The 20,105-nt window shown below is 40.3% G+C and overlaps 1 protein-coding gene and 1 long non-coding RNA gene across 9 annotated transcripts in view; one reads left to right on the plus strand and one right to left on the minus strand.

Moving 5' to 3' along the window:
• schip1 (schwannomin interacting protein 1) overlaps nucleotides 1-20,105 on the plus strand; it is a 547,841-nt gene that overhangs the window by 357,129 nt on the left and 170,607 nt on the right. The window contains exons 1-2 of one of the 7 annotated variants that reach the window (XM_069896768.1): nucleotides 16,567-16,972; nucleotides 17,640-17,704. The exons of 2 other annotated variants lie outside the window; for them this stretch is intronic. Coding sequence is in view for 1 of the 5 variants with exons in the window: in XM_069896765.1 (XP_069752866.1) it covers nucleotides 16,004-16,009 (6 nt within the window). In the remaining 4 variants the exon portion in view is untranslated. 4 more of the 7 variants (XM_069896765.1, XM_069896766.1, XM_069896767.1 and 1 more) reach the window with 4 other exon arrangements.
• Nucleotides 7,923-16,610, minus strand: LOC138742419 (uncharacterized). 2 transcript variants are annotated; one of them, XR_011344150.1, is made up of 3 exons: nucleotides 16,314-16,610; nucleotides 11,701-11,773; nucleotides 7,923-11,072 (listed from the first exon to the last, which is right to left on the minus strand). It is a non-coding gene; the product is annotated as an uncharacterized lncRNA (long non-coding RNA). The 2 variants fall into 2 exon arrangements; XR_011344151.1 differs by lacking the exon at nucleotides 16,314-16,610 and adding an exon at nucleotides 14,904-15,020.

Below are 20,105 nucleotides of genomic sequence, written 5' to 3' on the forward strand. Positions count from 1 at the left end.
CAGAGATGGAGTGTATTGATGCGGGACCAGTCTAAAATGGGCGACCTGTGTTGCCGCCATGATTTTGGGTCCAAAAAGAGTTCATAGTCATAGGTGCACAGTGAGTAGAGCAGGGGACTCTACTAGGCACATGGTGTGTAAATGTCAATGGGTCTGGATACAAGGGTTTGCAATCACAAATAGCTTTTATTAACACTCAATTTGTTGAAAATTGAGTCAAAATTTTAACAGGAATAAAAACACATGCATACACACAAAATTTATAAAGGAGCGTGGGAAAATGTTACAGGAATAAACCACACATGAGCACAATTTATAAACAAGCGTGGAAAACATTATGGGACAAAAACACACATGCACATTTTATAAAAAAGGATGGGAAAATGAGCTTGCTATGTAAAAGATTTTAAGGTCCCAGCTTTTTACTTGTTCTGTGTGAACAAGCAAGTCAGCTTCCAGGGATGGGCTGTGTATACGGCATTAATGCAGCTTTTCAGTGTAAAAAGGGCTGAAGATACTGCGGGCTGGATGGTAAAGGTCATTGATGATTCTATGAACTCTCTTTAAGCACCACTCCCTGAAGATGTCATCCAGAAAGGAAAGGGAGACCCCAGTAATCTTCTCAGCAGTTTTAATCGCCCTCCGTACTGACCTCCAATCTGATGCTTTGCAGCTACCATATCACATTATGATGCAGCCAGTCAGAAAACTATAGCGCTCCTGTAGACTCTGTTAAAGTGGTGGCCAATAGTCTTGCACTCCAATATTAGGAAGTACAGGTGTTGCTGCACCTTCCTGATTAATGAGGAGGTGTTGAGAGTCCAAGATAGGTTGCCCTTTAAAAGGTCCCACAAGGAACTTTGTCCCTCCTACTCTCTTATGATGAAGCCATTATGTAATGAGAAGTGGTTCATCATCATTCTGAAGTCCTTTATCTTGTCCATGTTGAGACTCTGATTGTTGCCCAATCAAAATAAGTACTTTGACGAAGGCCTCAAGCCTGAAACATTGGTTATATATCTTTACCTTTACAACACTCTTTGACCTGCTGAGTTTCTCCAGGATTTTGTGTTTTTTATGGCAGTACAGTCATGATCTTTTCCAGACCTTAAACCTGACTGCTGAAGCAGGCACACTTTTCTATGTTCCTCCTTAGCAAGGTGTTATCAGCTGATCAAAGATCAGATCTATGGACCTTCTCAAAGCATTAAAAAACTCAATATTCTTACTGGTTGTTGGGTATCACTGGTCTTTACCTGCTCAAATTAACAAGGGACATTCTGGATGGTACTAAGAACTGCAAACAGTGTAACTTGCTGAAGGAGAAGATCTTTTATTGTTTTCTAATGGTTTCCCACTGAAGATGTACATTGTTAATCTGAAACTAGAGTTTCCATATTTACACCAATGTGGTTTTGAAGTATTTCTCCCTGCTTGGTTTATGCTCCAATGCAACCTGTCCAGAAAATGTACATTTTGTCACATAACTGCTCATTCAAAGATTATATTCCATCTTAAATTGTTATTTTGAAGTTCCTAACAGTTAAAATAACTCTATTTGTTTAGGGCCACAGTTGACTTTGAAACATATTCATACAGTACATCAGTATTGATCTTAATTATTTATTTGTTGCATTGGTCTAATATCTCTTGCTGTCGATTAAATATTTCAAATTCTCACATTGGAGCTGATGTATTAGATTTTCTCTCCTTCAATTTTTTGTTTATTTAGAATTATTCTCTGTTTTATTTTTTCGGATGAATTTCTGATGAAAACCTTGCTCTTGACTGAAATTTAGGAATGAAGCAAAGGTATTTTCAATTGAACTAATGTTTCATAATGGGTTAATTAGATTGGAAATTAATTCATATTACAAAAAATGGTTGTTTACAACCATTTCCAGAAAATATTCTTCATTTATCAATACTGCTGCATGTATGTAACAGAACTGTAGGAAATTTCATTGGTGACCACCTATAGCTGCCAGTCACCCCAAATCAAATTGATATTGTTTCATTTTCATATCAATTATGGAATATTTCCACAGTTACTTTTCTCCTGGATGTGGTCTGATATTGTGAAGAAGGAACTTTACCTTCACATACAGGCATTTCCTGGGTTAAATAAGAGTTCATTTACCTAGGTCTGTCTTTAACCCAAATTTGTATTTGTCAGAACCAGAACATACGGTCCTTATTTAGTGTCAGTTAGTCAAATGTTTATCATGGTATATAGTCAAGAACTTCCCAATACATGAAAACATCTCAAACATAATAATGGAGTACATAATAATAATAATACAGGTAATAATATGTACATAACAAAAGTAACTACTATTTAATCTTTCCCTATAATTTAGGTACTGTAACCCCAGCAACATTCTAGTAAATCTTCTCTGCACTCCCTCCAATTTGTTGTTATCTTTCCTATACTTTGGTGACCATATGGTCATAAGATCATAATTAAAAGTTAACACTTACAGGAGATGATGGAGAGATGGCTACAGTACAGGAAGTTTCAATTTCAAATTCTGAATTTTGTGCCCGGCTCCTTCAATCCTTCCCTCTCTCCTTCCCCCCTCCTTCTTCCCCTTCCCCCTTCCTCCTTCCCCCTTCCTCCTTCCCCTTCCTCCTTCCCCTTCCTCCTTCCCCCTTCCTCCTTCCCCCTTCCTCCTTCCCCCTTCCCCCTTCCCCTTTCCTCTTTCCCCCTTCCTCCTTCTCTCTCTCCCACTTCCCTCCCCCTCCCTCTTGCTCAGTCACTCGATTTGTCTGGAGGGAGGTGTTAGTCATGTTGGAATGAGCGTGGGGATGGAGGGTCTATATCAGAGCAAGTGGGGGTAGGGGGACCCTGTCGTAACAAGCAGGGATGGGGGGGTTACCGCATTGGAGTGAACATGTGGTGGTGGGAAGTGAACTGAGGGTGGCGACGGCGTTGGAGAGGTGTGGCAGTCATGTCAGAGTGAGCAGGAGGTGGGGGGACCATGTTGGAGGAAACGGGGTGGCAGCTGCATCAGAGTGAGGGGGCGGCGGCCACTCGGAGCAGGGTGGGGAGGGCTGAGTCAGAACAGGATGGGGGGACCATGTTGGGGGAGGGGGGAAGGGAACACTTTTGAAAAATGAAATTGAATTCAGATTACTTACTCTTTAAGAAAAATTATTTAATTTAAATTCTACTGAGCCATGCTCGAACTGGTAGTTGAAGCCATTCTACTTCCGGTTAGCTTGCCAGTTTGTAACTATGGGTTGTTTATAAATGGGACATCTTCAACCCAGGGGCTGCCTATAATAACAACATTATGTCTTGGGGAAATAGTGGATCTAATGTGTTATTTTCTCTTCATTTCTATATACTTATTGTGTTTTTCATAATTTTTCCCGAAAGATTTTTTGCGTTTTAAAAAAAAAATCTTTTCAATTTTTTCATTGTCTTCAATTTTTCCATTAATATTTCATTGTAAATCTCTTTTTATCAGTTTCTTAGCAGCTATTACCTGTTGCTTTAGTGGTCCCATCTCCTGCTGCAGATCTCATCAAGCTAGTATAACCCCAATATTCAAAACTGCCATTTGTTTTGGTGTTTTCCTGTATGGATACAGCAGAGTTATTTTGAGATTGTTGATAGCTTTATGACACTTAGGATTTGAGGATCTTGCAGCTTTAGTTGATTTTTCCTTTCTTACAGTTTTGACTTTAACCCTTGAAAATCCTGATCAAGCTGTTTACTGTTTTATTCATTCTGGATCCACGTTTTTAATACTTGAATGTTTTCCTTGTTTTGTTGGATGCAGTTGACATCTTCAGGCAGCATTGACTGGAGGGATCTCTGAGTGGACCAGATGGTTTGAGACCTTTGCCCAACACCAAAATACCCCTCAACCTTCCCAGAGACCTGCTTTAATATTTCTAGCCTGAGACATCCATGAGCTACTTATTAAAATTGTATGCAATTTGTATCAAGTGTATCTCAAAGACAGGAGTGCTGGCAGTAACTTATCCAAATTCCAAAGCTGGCCCTCCAGGCCCAAATATTTTGGCATCCATTGACTAGCAGAAAAATAGGCTATACACAGAAAAAGTTTAAACTGGATCAAATATACAAAAGCTTTTGCAACAAATTAGATGAAATAAACAAGTTTGATTTCATAGTCACAACAGGAATACAATTGGAAATTGATCAAAATTGGAAATTAAATGTTGTGACTTTTGAAGGACATGTGCAAAATGGAATAAAGGAGGGATGTGGAGTTATCCTTGAAATAAAAAAAACGGTAAAGACAGTGGGGCAAATTAATGATAGCACAGAAAGTCATGATATCCAATTAATTCAGGTGGAGCTGAACACTTGTAAGATTAGTTTATATGAAAGGTGAGATCAAATGTTTGCTGCACCGAGACTTGGCGAATGGAGAGCACATCCAATGTTGCGAACCGACCAGTGTTCGCAAACAGGATCAGACCTCATATTATTATATTACTATATAACCATACAACATTTACAGCATAGAAAGAGACCATCTTAGCCCTACTAATTCATGCCGAAAACTTTCTCACACCTAACCCCACTGACCTACATTCAACCCATAATCCTCCATTCCTTTCCTGTCTATATACATATCCAACTTCACCTTAAATGCTAATATCGTGCCTGCCTCTGCCACTTTGTCTGGAAGCTCATTCCACTCACCCACAACTGTCTGATTAAAGAAGTCCCCCCTCATGTTTCCTCTAAGCTTTTGCCCCCTGACTCTCCACATCAACTCTTTATATACCCTAATAATTTTAAATACCTCAATCAAATCCCCTCTCAACCTTCTATGCTCCAAAGAATAAAGACCTAATATTTCCCTATAACTTAGATCCTGTAACCCCAGCAACATTCTAGTAAGTCTTCTCTGCACTCTCTCCAATTTATTGATATCTTCTCTATACTTTGGTGACCAAAACTCTACACAATACTCCAAATTTGGCCTCATCAATGCCTTATACAATTTTAACATGACATCCCAGCTCCTATACTCAATGCTCTGATTTGACTTTTTTGACTTTGGCTTGGCTTCGCGGACGAAGATTTATGGAGGGGGTAAATGTCCACGTCAGCTGCAGGCTCGTTGGTGGCTGACAAGTCCGATGCGGGACAGGCAGACACGGTTGCAGGGGAAAATTGGTTGGTTGGGGTTGGGTGTTGGGTTTTTCCTCCTTTGCCTTTTGTCAGTGAGGTGGGCTCTGCGGTCTTCTTCAAAGGAGGTTGCTGCCCGCCAAACTGTGAGGCGCCAAGATGCACGGTTTGAGGCGATATCAGCCCACTGGCGGTGGTCAATGTGGCAGACACCAAGAGATTTCTTTAGGCAGTCCTTGTACCTTTTCTTTGGTGCACCTCTGTCACGGTAGCCAGTGGAGAGCTCGCCATATAACACGATCTTGGGAAGGCGATGGTCCTCCATTCTGGAGACGTGACCCACCCAGCGCAGCTGGATCTTAAGCAGCGTGGACTTGATGCTGTCGACCTCTGCCATCTCGAGTACTTCGACGTTAGGGATGAAAGCGCTCCAATGAATGTTGAGGATGGAGCGGAGACAACGCTAGAGGACCCATGATTCGGAGCCGAACAGGAGTGTGGGTATGACAACGGCTCTGCATACGCTTATCTTTCTGAGGTTTTTCAGTTGGTTGTTTTTCCAGACTCTTTTGTGTAGTCTTCCAAAGGCGCTATTTGCCTTGCGAGTCTGTTGTCTATCTCGTTGTCGATCCTTGCATCTGATGAAATGGTGCAGCCGAGATAGGTAAACTGGTTGACCGTTTTGAGTTTTGTGTGCCCGATGGAGATGTGGGGGGGGCTGGTAGTCATGGTGGGGACAAGAGAAACTTGTCCGTGAACTACTCTTTGCAGACGATGCCGCTTTAGTTGCCCATTCAGAGCCAGCTCTTCAGCGCTTGACGTCCTGTTTTGCGGAAACTGCCAAAATGTTTGGCCTGGAAGTCAGCCTGAAGAAAACTGAGGTCCTCCATCAGCCAGCTCTCCACCATAATTACCAGCCCCCCCACATCTCCATCGGGCACACAAAACTCAAAACGGTCAACCAGCTCTGATTTATAAAGACCAACATACCATAAGCTTTCTTCACCACCCTATCGATATGTGACTTCATCTTCAGGGAAATATATACCATTATTCTTAGATCCCTCTGATCTACTGCACTCTTTGATGCCCTACCATTAATCATATATGTCCTATTTTGATTAGCCCTACCAAAATGTAACACCTCACACTATCTGCATTAAACTCCAGCTGCCATCTTTCAGCCCACTCTTTTAATTGGCCTAAATTCTTCTGCAATCTTTGAAATCTTTCTTTGCTATCCACAGCTCCACCTATCTTCGTATTATCCACATACTTACTAATCCAATTTACCACCCCATCATCCAGATCATTAATGTATATGACGAATAGTAACGGACCCAATACTGAACGCTGAGACACACCACTAGTCACCGAATTCCAATCAGAGAAACCGTTATCTATCACTACTTTTTGGCATCTCCCATTCAACCATTGTTGAATCCATTTTACTACTTAAATGTTAATACCTAACTAACCTTCCCTGAGGAACATTCTCAAAGGCCTTACTAAAGTACATTTATACAACATCCATTGCCTTATCCTCATCAACTTTCCTTGTAACCTCCTTAAAAAATTCGATGAGGCTTGACAAACATGATCTTCCCCTCACAAATTCATGTTGACTGTTCCTAATCAAGCCCAATATTTATATATACCATCTCTAAGAATATTTTCCATTAACCCCACCACTGCTGTCAAACCTACAGGCCTATAATTACTAGATTCTCTCTTAGCACCTTTTTTAAACTATCGAACTACATGAGCTATCCTCCAATCCTCTGGCACCATTCCTGTTACTATGGCATTTTAAATATATTCATCAAAGCCTCTACTATTTCTACACTAACTTCAAGGCCCTAGGGAATATCTTGTCAGGACCTGGAGACTTATCCACCTTTATTTTCCTTAAAAATGCCAATACTACTACTTCTTTAATTATCATCATTTCTATAACTTCCCTACTTATTTCCCTTATTTTACAGAGATCAATATTCTTCTCCTTAGTAAATACTGAAGAAAACTATGGTTCAAAATCTACCCTATCTTTTTTGGCTCCATACATAGCCGTCCACTCTCATCCTCTAGGGGACCAATTTTATCTATCACTATCCTTATGCTCCTAATATATCTGAATTAACCCTTTGGATTTATTTTCACCTTAATTGACAAAGCAACCCCATATCTCCTCTTAGCCATTCTACTTTCCTTCTTAAGATTCTTTTTACATTTTTTATGTTCCTCCAACACCTCATTTACTTCATGCTGTCTCCAATGGAATCAAAATGGCAGTGTCTCTCATAGTTCCAGAGCATAGCTTTTCCCATGTTTCATTCTTTATCTTTATGTTTAGATCTTGTTCCCATTTTTGTTTGGGTTTACAGCTTATTTCCTCATTATCTTTCTCTTCTAGTTTGATGTACATGTTTGTTATAAATTTTTAAATTCTCATTGTGTCTGTAATCACATATTCAAAATTGCTTCCTTCTGGCACGAGGTTACGTATGATACAATATAATTGGTTACACAGACTATACACCACGCCCAAAAAGTTAAATAAATGGGACCCAACAGTATCAGATAGATGTTTTCGCTGTAAGAAGGAAACGGGAACAACAGTTCTTGTGATTTGGGCATGTGAGAAAGTGGAAAAGTTTTGGGAAGACCTAAATCAGGTATTAAATAAAATCACAAAAAGCAACATACCAAAAAATCCAGAGATCTTTCTTCTAAGTAATATAAGAAGTAAAGAACTTGGTCTCGATTTGGATGGAGCACAAAAAAAAATTTATTATCATAGCCTTAGTTATAGCAAAAAAATGTATTATGTCAACCTGGAAATCAGAAGATAGCCTGAGAATACAGCAATGGTACATGGAAATGAATAAATGTGTTCTATTGGAAAAAAATAACATATAATTTAAGAAATAACATCACAGTATTCAAACAAATTTGGAAACCGTACATGGAACACAACGGACCTCCACCACCTAAATTGACAGAATGAGAAGAAAACGAAATGAACTGACCCAGTGTGTAAAAGTAGATGACACAATTTTCTTGTTTATTTTCATTGTGTGATGACATTGTTTTAATGGGTTTAATGTATCATATATGTTGAACGTTGAGTGGGTGGGGAGGGGGTTGGGAAGGAGGGGGGGAAATGACACTGTGATTATTCAAGAGGGAAAGGTTTATGTGTATTTTGGTCAATATGGTTCATAGTGTGAAAAATATTTTTTTTTAAAAATGGCAGTGACACATAAGCTTGTTGGTTTAAAATGTTTTCAACCTGTGTCGTCAGTTCAGCTCTGAAAAAATTTTGGATAACTGAGGATTTCTGATTTTTCTCAATCCTCAATGATCCAAATTGTCTTTTGGACTGAATGTTACTTCCGGATTCAAAAAATGTTTGGATATCTGAGGATTTTGGATAATCAGAGTTGTACTGTACTGTATTGCAGTCAGTGTATTTATTTTTTCCTTATTTACATTTCTCTCTTTTGTTTATGTATCTTTTCTTGAGTATAGTTTTTTGCTCCACCAATAAGCAGAAATTCTGCCTAGCCAATGAAAAAAGAATCTCAAGATTGAGTGTGAGATCATGTATGTACTTTGAATATGCTCCAGTAGCTGTTGTATTCTCTGGCAAACTGCAATTTAGGAAATTCTGGATGCACTGTTGGTGGGTTGATGTTGTTATCATGGGGATTCTTAACTTTGAGTGCATTGAATGAAAAAGGTTGTGGAGGTGTGATTATGGAAGATATTCCAAATACTTTTCCAAATCAATATATCGAGGAATCATTTTGGATCATTGTAAATACACAAAAGTGCTGCAGAAACTCAGCAGATGTTGTGTGGATTGTAGAGGGTCATGTGACCTCTTTGGCTGGAACATGGTCGGAATGTGGATTGTGGAGACTCGTGTGACCTTTCTGGCAGGAACCTGGATGGAAGCCACCACATCTGTCACTCAAGGTCAAGACCACCCATACTGAGCATTCACCTTGCAATTGGCCTTTTCAAAAGATCTCACTGGCTCTGTTAATCACCTGGGCTGGCCTCACTGACCAGCAAAGGGGTATAAAGCCAGACACATGGAACTGCCAGGGCTCTTTTCCCCAAGGAACAAACCCGAGCTCCACTCTAGGTCATGAGCCAGGAGAATCAATACAAGGTGTGTCCCAGTAACTTGTGCAATGCTTTGTGGTGCAAAGTATATCTCTATATAGTACGGTTTATAGTTATAGCTTGTTTAATTGTGTTTGATGCATTTGCTTTCTGTACTTTGTGAGAGTGTGTGAGTAATTGTTATTCCTCATGGCAACTTTCCTTTGCAAGCAAATACTGTTATCACATTCTAAAAGTGCCTATGGTCGTTGCTTTTTGACCCATCAAACCTGTTCCTCACACAGAAGCAGATCCTCCAGCCTCCATAAAAGGCAAAGATCTATATAACAGCAGGCAGGCACCTTCTGTAGATGATGTGGGGCCTGCTGAATTTCTCCCATATATTTTTGTATTTACTACAATCACAGTGGCTGCAGACTAATTTGTTTCACCACATTTTGCTTAATAGGTCAGATTTTGTGCAATGTAGTGTTTAATTAATAATATTTAGATAGGAAGCCTCTGGGAAACTAATCACAATGTAACAAACTTCTCTTTACTTTGAGAGGGATTTAGTTGCATCTCGTTTAAGAATCTTCATACCATGTATTTTAAGCAGGTCTATGACTTCATTTCATGCCTGTGGCTGAGAAACCACTCTCTGCATTTCATCCATTTAAAGACAATGAAGATGACCACTGAGCAACAACCTGATTTTATCAGTGATACAACTTTTCCAATACAACTTCCTGCAAATCTTATTCTCCCTATTCTTTATATCTCTAATTTTTATATGATTATAACCTATTGGTCCACAACAGTCTCAGTACAAACTGGTTAAAATGAAGCCATATCATCAGCCCAACATTTTCCTTCATCTTTCTTACTGCTGTATTACACACCTCCACTACGTTTCCTGATGGAGTGGAATAAATCTGCAGAACTAATGGGAAACGGATCAGCACACATCTCTGCTTCAGAAGCAAGGTCACTCGAATTTCAACTCTTGAGCTGCATTACTCAGGTGACAGAATATGCGCATGATTGATTGGAGGCAAAACTCTAAGTCATTGTTATCTCAAGTGGACAAGAGAATGGACCTTGTGCTAGACATCTGCAGAACAAAGGTTTTTGTTGAACCTACACCCCTCACAATGTCATGTGTGATTTATGATGTGATGCTGGGAAATGTCAACAACTTTCCACGTCTGAGGAATCACCCCTCAGTGAAGTAGAGTTCAAGAATAAAATGTATCATTGCCTTCAGTGTGCTCACACAGAAAAAAAAGTATGAAAATGAATATGTCAAATCCAGCACAAAGCTTATGCAGCAGTGATTCCACTCCCTTATGATAAATGAATACAGCTGGTATCGCAAAGCACAGAAGAAATACCAACAAACACCATTTTCAAAATCTCTACAAATCCACAGACAAATTAAGGAAACCGCAATTAGCATCTTCTCCCAGGCCCAACAGAGTGAAATTATGCCCAGGTAGATCTATCTTAAAGGCAAATCACATTGTTTTCATGATTGTACTCATCACACCAAAAGATTATGACCTAATCAGAGGTACAAATTCAAGAATGTTCCTGAAAAACTTTGAATCCTTGGCCCACACTTAAAATGAAAAGGAGCATCTGGGACGAGGGTCCTGAACCACATGGAAGCCAACTGAAAATGGTGGAAAGAGTACAACTTTCCAACCACCATGTAAATTTCCTGTTCCACCTGTGGTAGAGTCTGCAGATCCCACACATGATTCAGCTACATCTGATCTCGTCATCTTATGCCGTGGTGGAGCTCGTAGTAGATTGCTACTTTAGCAGTCTGGTATCAGATCTGCAATAAAATGAAATAATCCTTGTACTTGATAGATTGACCAAGAAGAAGCACAGGAAAAGTTAAAATCACAGAATCATAGTTAAAAATACACAGAAACATGTCCTCCTGTCCAGGTTTTCTATGCTGACCAGTTTACGCATCCAAACTAGCCCCATTTGCTTATGCATGGCCTCTACCTCTCCAAACCTCTCCTGTCCAAATGATATATATGGCTTAAAAAACAATAATTGTGTCTGCCTCTACAGCTTCCTCTTTCAGCTCATTCCATGTACTATCATCCTCAGTGTGAAAAAGATGTCCCTCTGGTGCCTTTTAAATCTTCAGGCTCATTTTAAAACTATGCCCCCTAGTTTTTGACTCCCTTACCTTGGGGGATAAAAAGGAGGTCTTCATGATATTGTATATCTCCATAAATTCAGAGCTCAGCCTTTTCTCCAGAGAATAAGTCTCAGATGTTCTTTGCAATTCAAGCTCTCTAGTCCAGGTAACATACTTATGAATCTTTTCTGCACCCTTTTCAGCTGAATGAAACCACTATATTCTGCCTCGCCCACAGGAAAAAGAATCTCAGGGTTGTATGTAATGACATGTATGTACTCTGATAATAAATCTGAGAACTACTTACAATACTCCAAATGTGGGCTCAGCAATGTCTTGTTCAGTTGTAACATGATATCTCAACTTCTCCATTTATTGCCCTAACAGATGAAAACAAGTATGTTAAACATCTTTTACACCATCCAGTCTAAAGTGTGTTACCACCTTTAGAGAACAATATATCTTTATTTTTAGGTTCCTCTGTCCTACAACATTCTTCAGTGCCCTATAATTTATTTTGTATGTCCTGATTTACCCTACCAAGTGCAACAGCTAATACTTGAACTTGTTAAATTCCATATGCTATTCCTTGGCCCATTTCCCCAGTTGTAATCAAAGATAGTCTTTATTACTGGTCACTAGATTACCAGTTTTGGTGTCATCCGCAAACTTAATATGTTCATTATGTTGTCATCCAATTCATTAACCTAAAATTGGTGTTAGTCTTTTGGAAGTCCCTTAATTTTATGATGATTCAATGAATTGTGTATTAAGAAAGATAAATATGGTTCAATGGGTTCACCATTTCAATGGTTAATACTTTTTTCTTTATGATTTTGAAGTCATCCATTTCAACAAACTACAGTATTACTTCTTGTTCCCTAACAAAGCCAACAGTATATTTTGTTTTGGTGGGTTACCAAAGTAAAATGTTTATTACTACTGATCTATTGTTTTCTTGATAAGCAATATAACCATTGAAATAAATCAATTTCTATTTAAGTAAATAGACAACTTTTTTCATGTTTGTTTGCTTGGAATTTTTCATAATTTTTATCTTAGGTTTATAAAACACAAGCCTGTTTCATTTTTTTTAAGTCTTTCTGAAATTGGGTATCAATTTATGTCATTTTGTAATTATTCAAGGCAATTCACAGTTTTCCTGTAAGTTTGAATTTGCGAACCCATTATGTTTTGTGATTTTTCTTCCATGATACGCATATTATTCATTCTGTGATTTGTAGAATGACATCCAAGGCATCTTATAATTAAAACTTATGAAACATGGTGGAAAATTTTGGACTTCAACTTTATTTTTAAGCATAATTTTTTCTTCCAATTTCTTTGAATTTGATGGATGCCATTGCAGATGTACAGATAGGACAGTGTCTTTCATTGATTCCATTTAATTTAGGATTGTACTGTTTCAAACTGTCTCTGTTCTCTAGCAGTTCTCTCTTTTCTCAAAGTTGCATTTATTACAATTAGTGGAAACCAGATACCTTGTGGGAAATATTGATTACAGGCACTATTTCAAAAATGTGTTAAAATTAGCATTTTTGTGCATTTGCATTAACTGCAATAGTTACTGAAGTATTTAACCATTCTTGTACCCTTTTCCAGAAAGATTTCCCATCAATGTTATTAGTCAAATAAGATGGTAACTTCAAGACATCTGCTTTTTATTGTGGATCTTGGTATGCTGCTTATTGAATTTTTGCTTCTTCCCTTCCTTTACATTTTCATACTTAATTTTCTGATTCTGAGGATTGCATACACAGCTGTTTGTTGGGCAAAAGGTTTTGTGCTGGCAGTGGATGTCAGAAAATAACCATATAAACTGACCCCCTTCACAGGGGATGGGAGCCAGCCACTTTATTATAAACATTGAAACAGATCAACAGAGGTTCAACACTCAAACTATTATAAAGTTGAATCCATGAAAGTTATAATGGTATCCAAATTTGATACGATGTGTAAAGTGAATGGTTAGAAATATCCTTTAAAAAGAAACCAATCGCTGTTGTCATTTGCTTCAGTTCCTGAAATGGCAGCCGTGATGTTTCCAGTGCAGATGGGATCAAAGCGAATGGAATTGAAGAGGGAAGGATTTAAAATCGTGCTTGTAAATGAGACATGAAAATTAGAGCAGAGATTAACTTGCATGATCTGGGACAGTGACCACTGATTGAAATTTCACCAGGCTAAAAGAGAAAAAAAAGTTTTTGAGAGTTTTGTATTTCTTATAAGAAAGCAGTTGGATTCCAAATAACACAATGCTGCAGAAAGTCAGTGTACCTGTTTGCGTGAAAGCCACACTGTGATTCTTGGAGAACATTTTTGGCGACACTAGGTATTATTCTTATATAAAGGTATTACCTTATCTTTCTTTCTTTCTTCTTTGGCTTGGCTTCGTGGACGAAGATTTATGGAGGGGGTAAAATGTCCACATCAGCTGCAGGCTCGTTTGTGGCTGACAAGTCCGATGCGGGACAGGCAGACGGTTGCAGGGGAAAATTGGTTGGTTGGGGTTGGGTGTTGGGTTTTTCCTCCTTTGCCTTTTGTCAGTGAGGTGGGCTCTGCGGTCTTCTTCAAAGGAGGTTGCTGCCCGCCAAACTGTGAGGCGCCAAGATGCACGGTTTGAGGCGATATCAGCCCACTGGTGGTGGTCAATGTGGCAGGCACCAAGAGATTTCTTTAGGCAGTCCTTGTACCTTTTCTTTGGTGCACCTCTGTCACGGTGGCCATATAACACGATCTTGGGAAGGCGATGTTCCTCCATTCTGGAGACGTGACCCACCCAGCGCAGCTGGATCTTCAGCAGCGTGGACTCAATGCTGTCGACCTCTGCCATCTCGAGTACTTCGACGTTAGGGATGAAAGCGCTCCAATGAATGTTGAGGATGGAGCGGAGACAACGCTGATGGAAGCGTTCTAGGAGCCGTAGGTGATGCCGGTAGAGGACCCATGATTCGGAGCCGAACAGGAGTGTGGGTATGACAACGGCTCTGTATACGCTTATCTTTGTGAGGTTTTTCAGTTGGTTGTTTTTCCAGACTCTTTTGTGTAGTCTTCCAAAGGCGCTATTTGCCTTGGCGAGTCTGTTGTCTATCTTATATACCTTATATAGCAAAGGTAAAGATACAAAACCAACGCTTCGGGCTTGAGCTCTTCCTCAAGATATGAGGAAAATGTAGCAGGCGCGTGAATCGGGCACCTTGCCTACATTTTGCTTATACCTTGATGGAGGGTTCAAGCCTGAAATGTTGGTTATTCATCTTCATCTTTGCTACAGTTCAGTCATCTACCTACATTTTGCTCATCCCTGGATGAAGGCCCGAAATGCTGTGCATCTTCATCTTTGCTGTAGTGCCTATACTTTCCCATAGCTTGATGGAGGGCTCAAGCCCGAATCGTTGGTCCTGTACCTTCACCTTTGCTACATGAAAGTCCACTGCTGAGTTTCTCCAGCATGGGATTTTACTTCAATCACGGTGTCTGCAAACTTACGCCTTTTACTCCTGGATTTCAACGTCATCGAGTTGACACACGACTTTGCATCTGCTTTTGAATTAATACGTGTCGCCTTTGTGCAAAGAATAGACAAGGACCCGAGGGGAGAAGGTGTTGGGGGGGGGGGGAAACAGAAAATGAAGCTGACGGAAAACGGATTGACAGTCTTGGGATTCAGTTGTCATGGCAACGGTTTACTTCTTCCTGCCGAGGCGGGCAGTGTGGGGCTGTGACGCTCCTTCCAGCAGAGCCCCACCATTGGCTGCCCTGTCTGTCACTCCGCGCCCCAGACAGTCCACCAGCAGGACAGCGGAGTCCAGGGTTTGCAATGCAGCAAACCTGAGGTTTATTCCCCAAAACAACTCAAAAGACCTGAATTTTTTTAAAATCCAATATTCTCTTATGAGACGGTCGGAAGGCGCCCGGGTGGAGTTGCACTTTTAAACTGTCACTCGAATCAAAACGCTGTATCTTCTAGTTACAGATACGCAATACTGGCAAGGAATTGCGGATAAGCAGCTCTCCAACTTAAACTCATTAAACCAGGTGTGCAGAGTGTTTCGCCTCATCTGCTCCTGCGTTAATATGGAAACGAGCAATACTCTTGGAAAAATAAGCCCATGAACGTAATGAATCATTTAAAACGCGCGCGGAAACGAGAAGCACTCAAAACAACTTTCATGAATTATTCAGATGAGACAGGCGTTTTCATACAAGGTCGATGCCTGAAAAAAGCTGGTCGACGAGGGAGAGAAGGAGAGGGAGAGAGAGAAAGGGAGAGGGTGGGGGAGAGAGAGAGAGAGAAGGAAGGAAGCTCTGGTTCAGTTTGGGAGGATACAACTGCTACTGCACCATCACAGCGCGAAGACTATTGAGCGGAGGTCTCAGTGACATTCATCACCAGAAGTGTATTCGCCGCTCTTACTTCGCCCATCTCTGAAGACATGAGCCGCCCGTTTCGTGCTAAGTGAATCAAGTCTTTTAGGTGACTCGGCTGGTGGCGGTGCGGGTTGCACAAGAATCGGTCTGGGCAAACGCCTTGGGACAGTGTGACCGCTGCTGGACAATGACTTGATGGGATATTTTGATCCAAGAAAATGACTGTAAGTACTGGCAGTTCAGAGGAAGCCGTTGCGATGAGGAGACTTTGTTTTGCTCCGTTAATTCAGACTGCCATAGAGAGAACCTCAAGTTCTGCTCTGTTTCAAACAGTAGGAAGAAATTAAGACGTCCAGCCAGTGTCATGGCAATTTCTCCACATCCTTTGCGCAGTGGTGTGCCACAGCGGCTTTTAAATTAAGAGAAAATGGTGTTGAGGTGGGTTAGTGTATGTTCCTAATCGAAATCAGTGGTTAATATTCAGGATAAAATAGCATGTAAATTGCGATAACTTTCGAGAAAATAGACCTTTGCATTTAAGCATCGCAGCAGTTTTTCCTTGCGCTCTGAAGCACCTCTCCACCCTGAGCAGTTTGCGCCACCCTTGCCCTCTGCTGCCCGCCGCTTGGTCAAAGTCTGCCACTGTCTCATCTCCCCGGCTCTGGGCAGGGCTGGACAGCGGGCTGTGAGTCAGCGTCGGGCAATGAACCCGGCCACAGCCCAGCCCCACCTGCCACAACTCATTTTAAAATTCACATATTTGTCAGCTGACGTCAAAATGTTGCGTTAAAAGGGAAACAGATCTTTTTTTAAAAAAATGTCTTCCGTTTCCGTGTCTAATCCTGGTCAAGTGTGGCTTACATTTCAAGTCGGCTTCGTTAGTTTGGCTTTATTACTCTATGACAAGGCGGAAACGTCTCTTTCTCTCTCTTACTCACACACCAGAGAGAGAGACTGAATTATAATGGGAATGGATTAGTCGAATAATTTATGCCTAGAAGTTTTCAGTAAAATTGAACAATATCCATAGACCGTTAAATACGTTTGAACGATGTACAGCGAGGAGAGCCTGAGACATTTCCCCTTTAAGAGGACGATGGCATTGAGATGAAAGCAGAGTCCCGATCCCCTTTCTTCTTAATCCCTGACCGTTTGGTGCCTACACGAGGAGAAGGCTGACTCCCGCGGTAAGAGGCGAATAGCTTGAGCTCGATCTTGTTTGCAGCTCAGCGAAGTTTCCCTTTTTTAAAAATAATTTGCTAGTTTCTAGAGTAAGATGTATCTTCTTGCCGCCGAGTGACTGGGGTCAGAGCGGCCGCCGCTCTGCGAGCTTCTGTGGAGCGGAAGAGCTGGTTGGGAACGACCGCAGCACTGATTTCCCCATGTTAGATGCCAGAACTCATCCTTTCTTCCTTTGAGCACCACAAAATGTTGTTGGGTTGACAATTCAAAACCAGCACAAAGGCAAATAATTGAGGACACTGTGTTCCTGGCAGGAGGTGATTTCTGTTGATTGGGCAGTTGCGGGTCTTTGCTCCCGATGGGCATTCAGTCAGGAGAGCCTGAGAATGTAAACCCTGGATCAGGGCCCCCCAACGAAACCTGCAACGATCTTAGTCGTTGTGTCCTTCGGTAGTTTCAAACCAGTGACTGTGATTCACACATCGTGATTTGGGCCCAGAAGGTGCAAGATGAAGAGAAATAGATTAACCCCCTTAAAATAAACACTGGTGTCGCGGGGCTTAATGGCATGCGTCCATGCTTTGTTTCGCATTTCTCTGGCATGGGTTATGAAAGCTGTTTGCACTTTTTACAATACCTTCATTTTTGTTAACTGTTTTTTTTAATTTGTAGATCTATTATGACGTGACTGGCAATGAAAATTAAATTATTATCGGCTTGACTAGAATCTGCAAAATGTGAGAGGCAATTACTAAACAATTAAGCAGAATGTGCAGTGTTTTATTTCCACGCTGTACATTCCATTCATTTGTCAGAATGTGTTGGAAACAATGAGATGATGTGTGGGAAAAGGAGGTGAGAAAAACATTGTGCTTTGCAAGAACAGTTTGTATAAAAGAGCAAAAATAAGCAATGATACATTGAGTTTCCGTGTATATTTTGTGTTTTGTCCCAGTCGTTCATCTGCTTTTATGCAGCCAAGCAGAAATAAAAGATACAATCATGCCACCAATGGGAGAGTCCCAACAAATTATTTCTCTGTCAATGTTTGACACCACGGTGTTCTGATTGGTTGAACACCACAGTTTTAGTCTCAGCAGGGAACTGTTTGGCCCAATTAAAGATTCATCATAAGATGTGCAAACATATTGAATGAATTCCCATCATTTCATGGTTGTATTTATGATACTTGAAATCTATTGCTGTTCCAATCCAGGGGAAAAAAAAGGGCAGGGCAAATAGGTCAATCAGCTTCATTACATTTTAATGAATATTGCATATTCTGGGCAGTTCTCCAGCAATAAATTGCAAGCCTCCAAGTTCCACATGGACGTTTCTGTGGTAGTTTACAGCACGATTTTTGAAGCATTATAACTACTGCAATAGTTCGGGCACTTTGGTCTCTTTAGCTAAATATTTTACTGCTGAAGTTGTTTTGAATGCATGTTGAATGTGTGCAATAATGATTTTGTTGAAGTGTTCTTCATGTTTTATTTATTCTAATATTCTAGGATATATGTTAAGATTTGGAGCACATACAAGAATTCTAAAATTTCTAGTAAGCAGAAATAGTGATGGTAGCATATGGCTTATGGTAAAAATTTCCAACGGCCTTTGAAACACTTTTGGCAAATAATTTACCCATGCCTCAAGACTTTGCACTTTAGATAGTGGTCCTTGATTTGGGGGGGGGGGGGGGGGGGTGGTGGTAGTCAAAGCCAAAGAAGAGCAAGAATCCATTCATGTTTAAGATGAACAGTATCTTGTTCATCATCCTGGACAATAATTCAGATTTTCCCAGTGAGCTGTCTACCTATAAGTTTTTTGATTGTGTTGCTGGGGATATTTAGACTGAAATATTTAACTGAACTCCTCTGTTCACTGGGCACATTGATTAGGTTTAATGCTGCATTGAAATTATACTGAAAGACCCAGCTAGGTTTTTGACAAATAAATCAAATGACATTTTTTAGGTTGAGCATTGCCACTTTATGATAATTGAATGGGATTGCCAATAAAGTTAAATTACAGCCAAAGATGGATTAAAAAAAATAGAAGCAATAAATTTTTAATTGAGCATTTCTCGGGCGTAGGAAAAAAAGGCAGAAGCAGACACAGCAGGTTGGTCTGGATTGGCAATGATCAAAGGCCGTTGTTTAATTTGATGAGCCATGGTCTTGGTCTCCCTATGATGGGGAGAGTTGATTAACTTTAAAAGAAACACAAGAAATTTATGGATCTTTATCAAGTTTGACATTTATTGCTCATCTCTTGTGCCCCCTTGCAATGATGACATGGAACTATAATTTAAATTGAAGTCCATAGGTTGAAGCTACTAAGTTATAAAGAATTTCAGGACACTGTATGGGAAAGGTGGCACGCATCCAAATTGGTAGGATTGATGACTTGGAGAAGAATTTCGAAGATCTGGTTGTCCTTGTGCATTCATCACCATGGCCCGACATTAACCTTAGTCGATATGGATGATATTTAAATCAATGTAGCTTTTAATTTGTCTTTGGGTTTCCAAATGCTTTCATAAAGAGAATCATTTGGAGATTTTTTCCATGTTGTAAACTAAATATCATGACCATTGTTTCTCATTCACAACCATAGGGTGGCAGAAGTTAGTAAAGCGATTACCTGGGTTTGAATCAGATGCTCTCTGTAAGGAGTTTATACAATCTCCCTGTGTATACATGGGTTCATTCAGGTTCTCCAGTTTCCTCCTACCAAAGGGTTAGTAGCTTAATTGGTTACCTGGGTGTTTTTTGGTGGCATGGTATCATGGGCTAGAAGGGACTATTACTGTGCTGTATCCCTTGTGGGGGAGGGGGAAGGGAACAAATATACTTGATAATTTCTGTTTGGATTGTGTTTCCAATAAAGGGCCTCCTTTGGAGCTTAAAATAGATCTGATGTTCAGTATCGATTCCTGTGGATTCTTGGCACCAATGCAGCCTCTGAGTGCAAATGAATGATGATATCAGACAGGAGTGTTAGGGACTAAGGAATAGATGGCTCTGCTTTTGGCTCATTACCTGTGGTTTCATGAGTATAAAAGAGAAATCCCTCAACTGCATATGCTGGAATCTTGGGCAAACAGTGGGAATTCAGAAAGGCTCAGTGCACAGGGCA

This window comes from Narcine bancroftii, chromosome 9, assembly GCF_036971445.1.
Source record: "Narcine bancroftii isolate sNarBan1 chromosome 9, sNarBan1.hap1, whole genome shotgun sequence".
Classification (NCBI taxonomy): Eukaryota; Metazoa; Chordata; class Chondrichthyes; order Torpediniformes; family Narcinidae; genus Narcine; species Narcine bancroftii.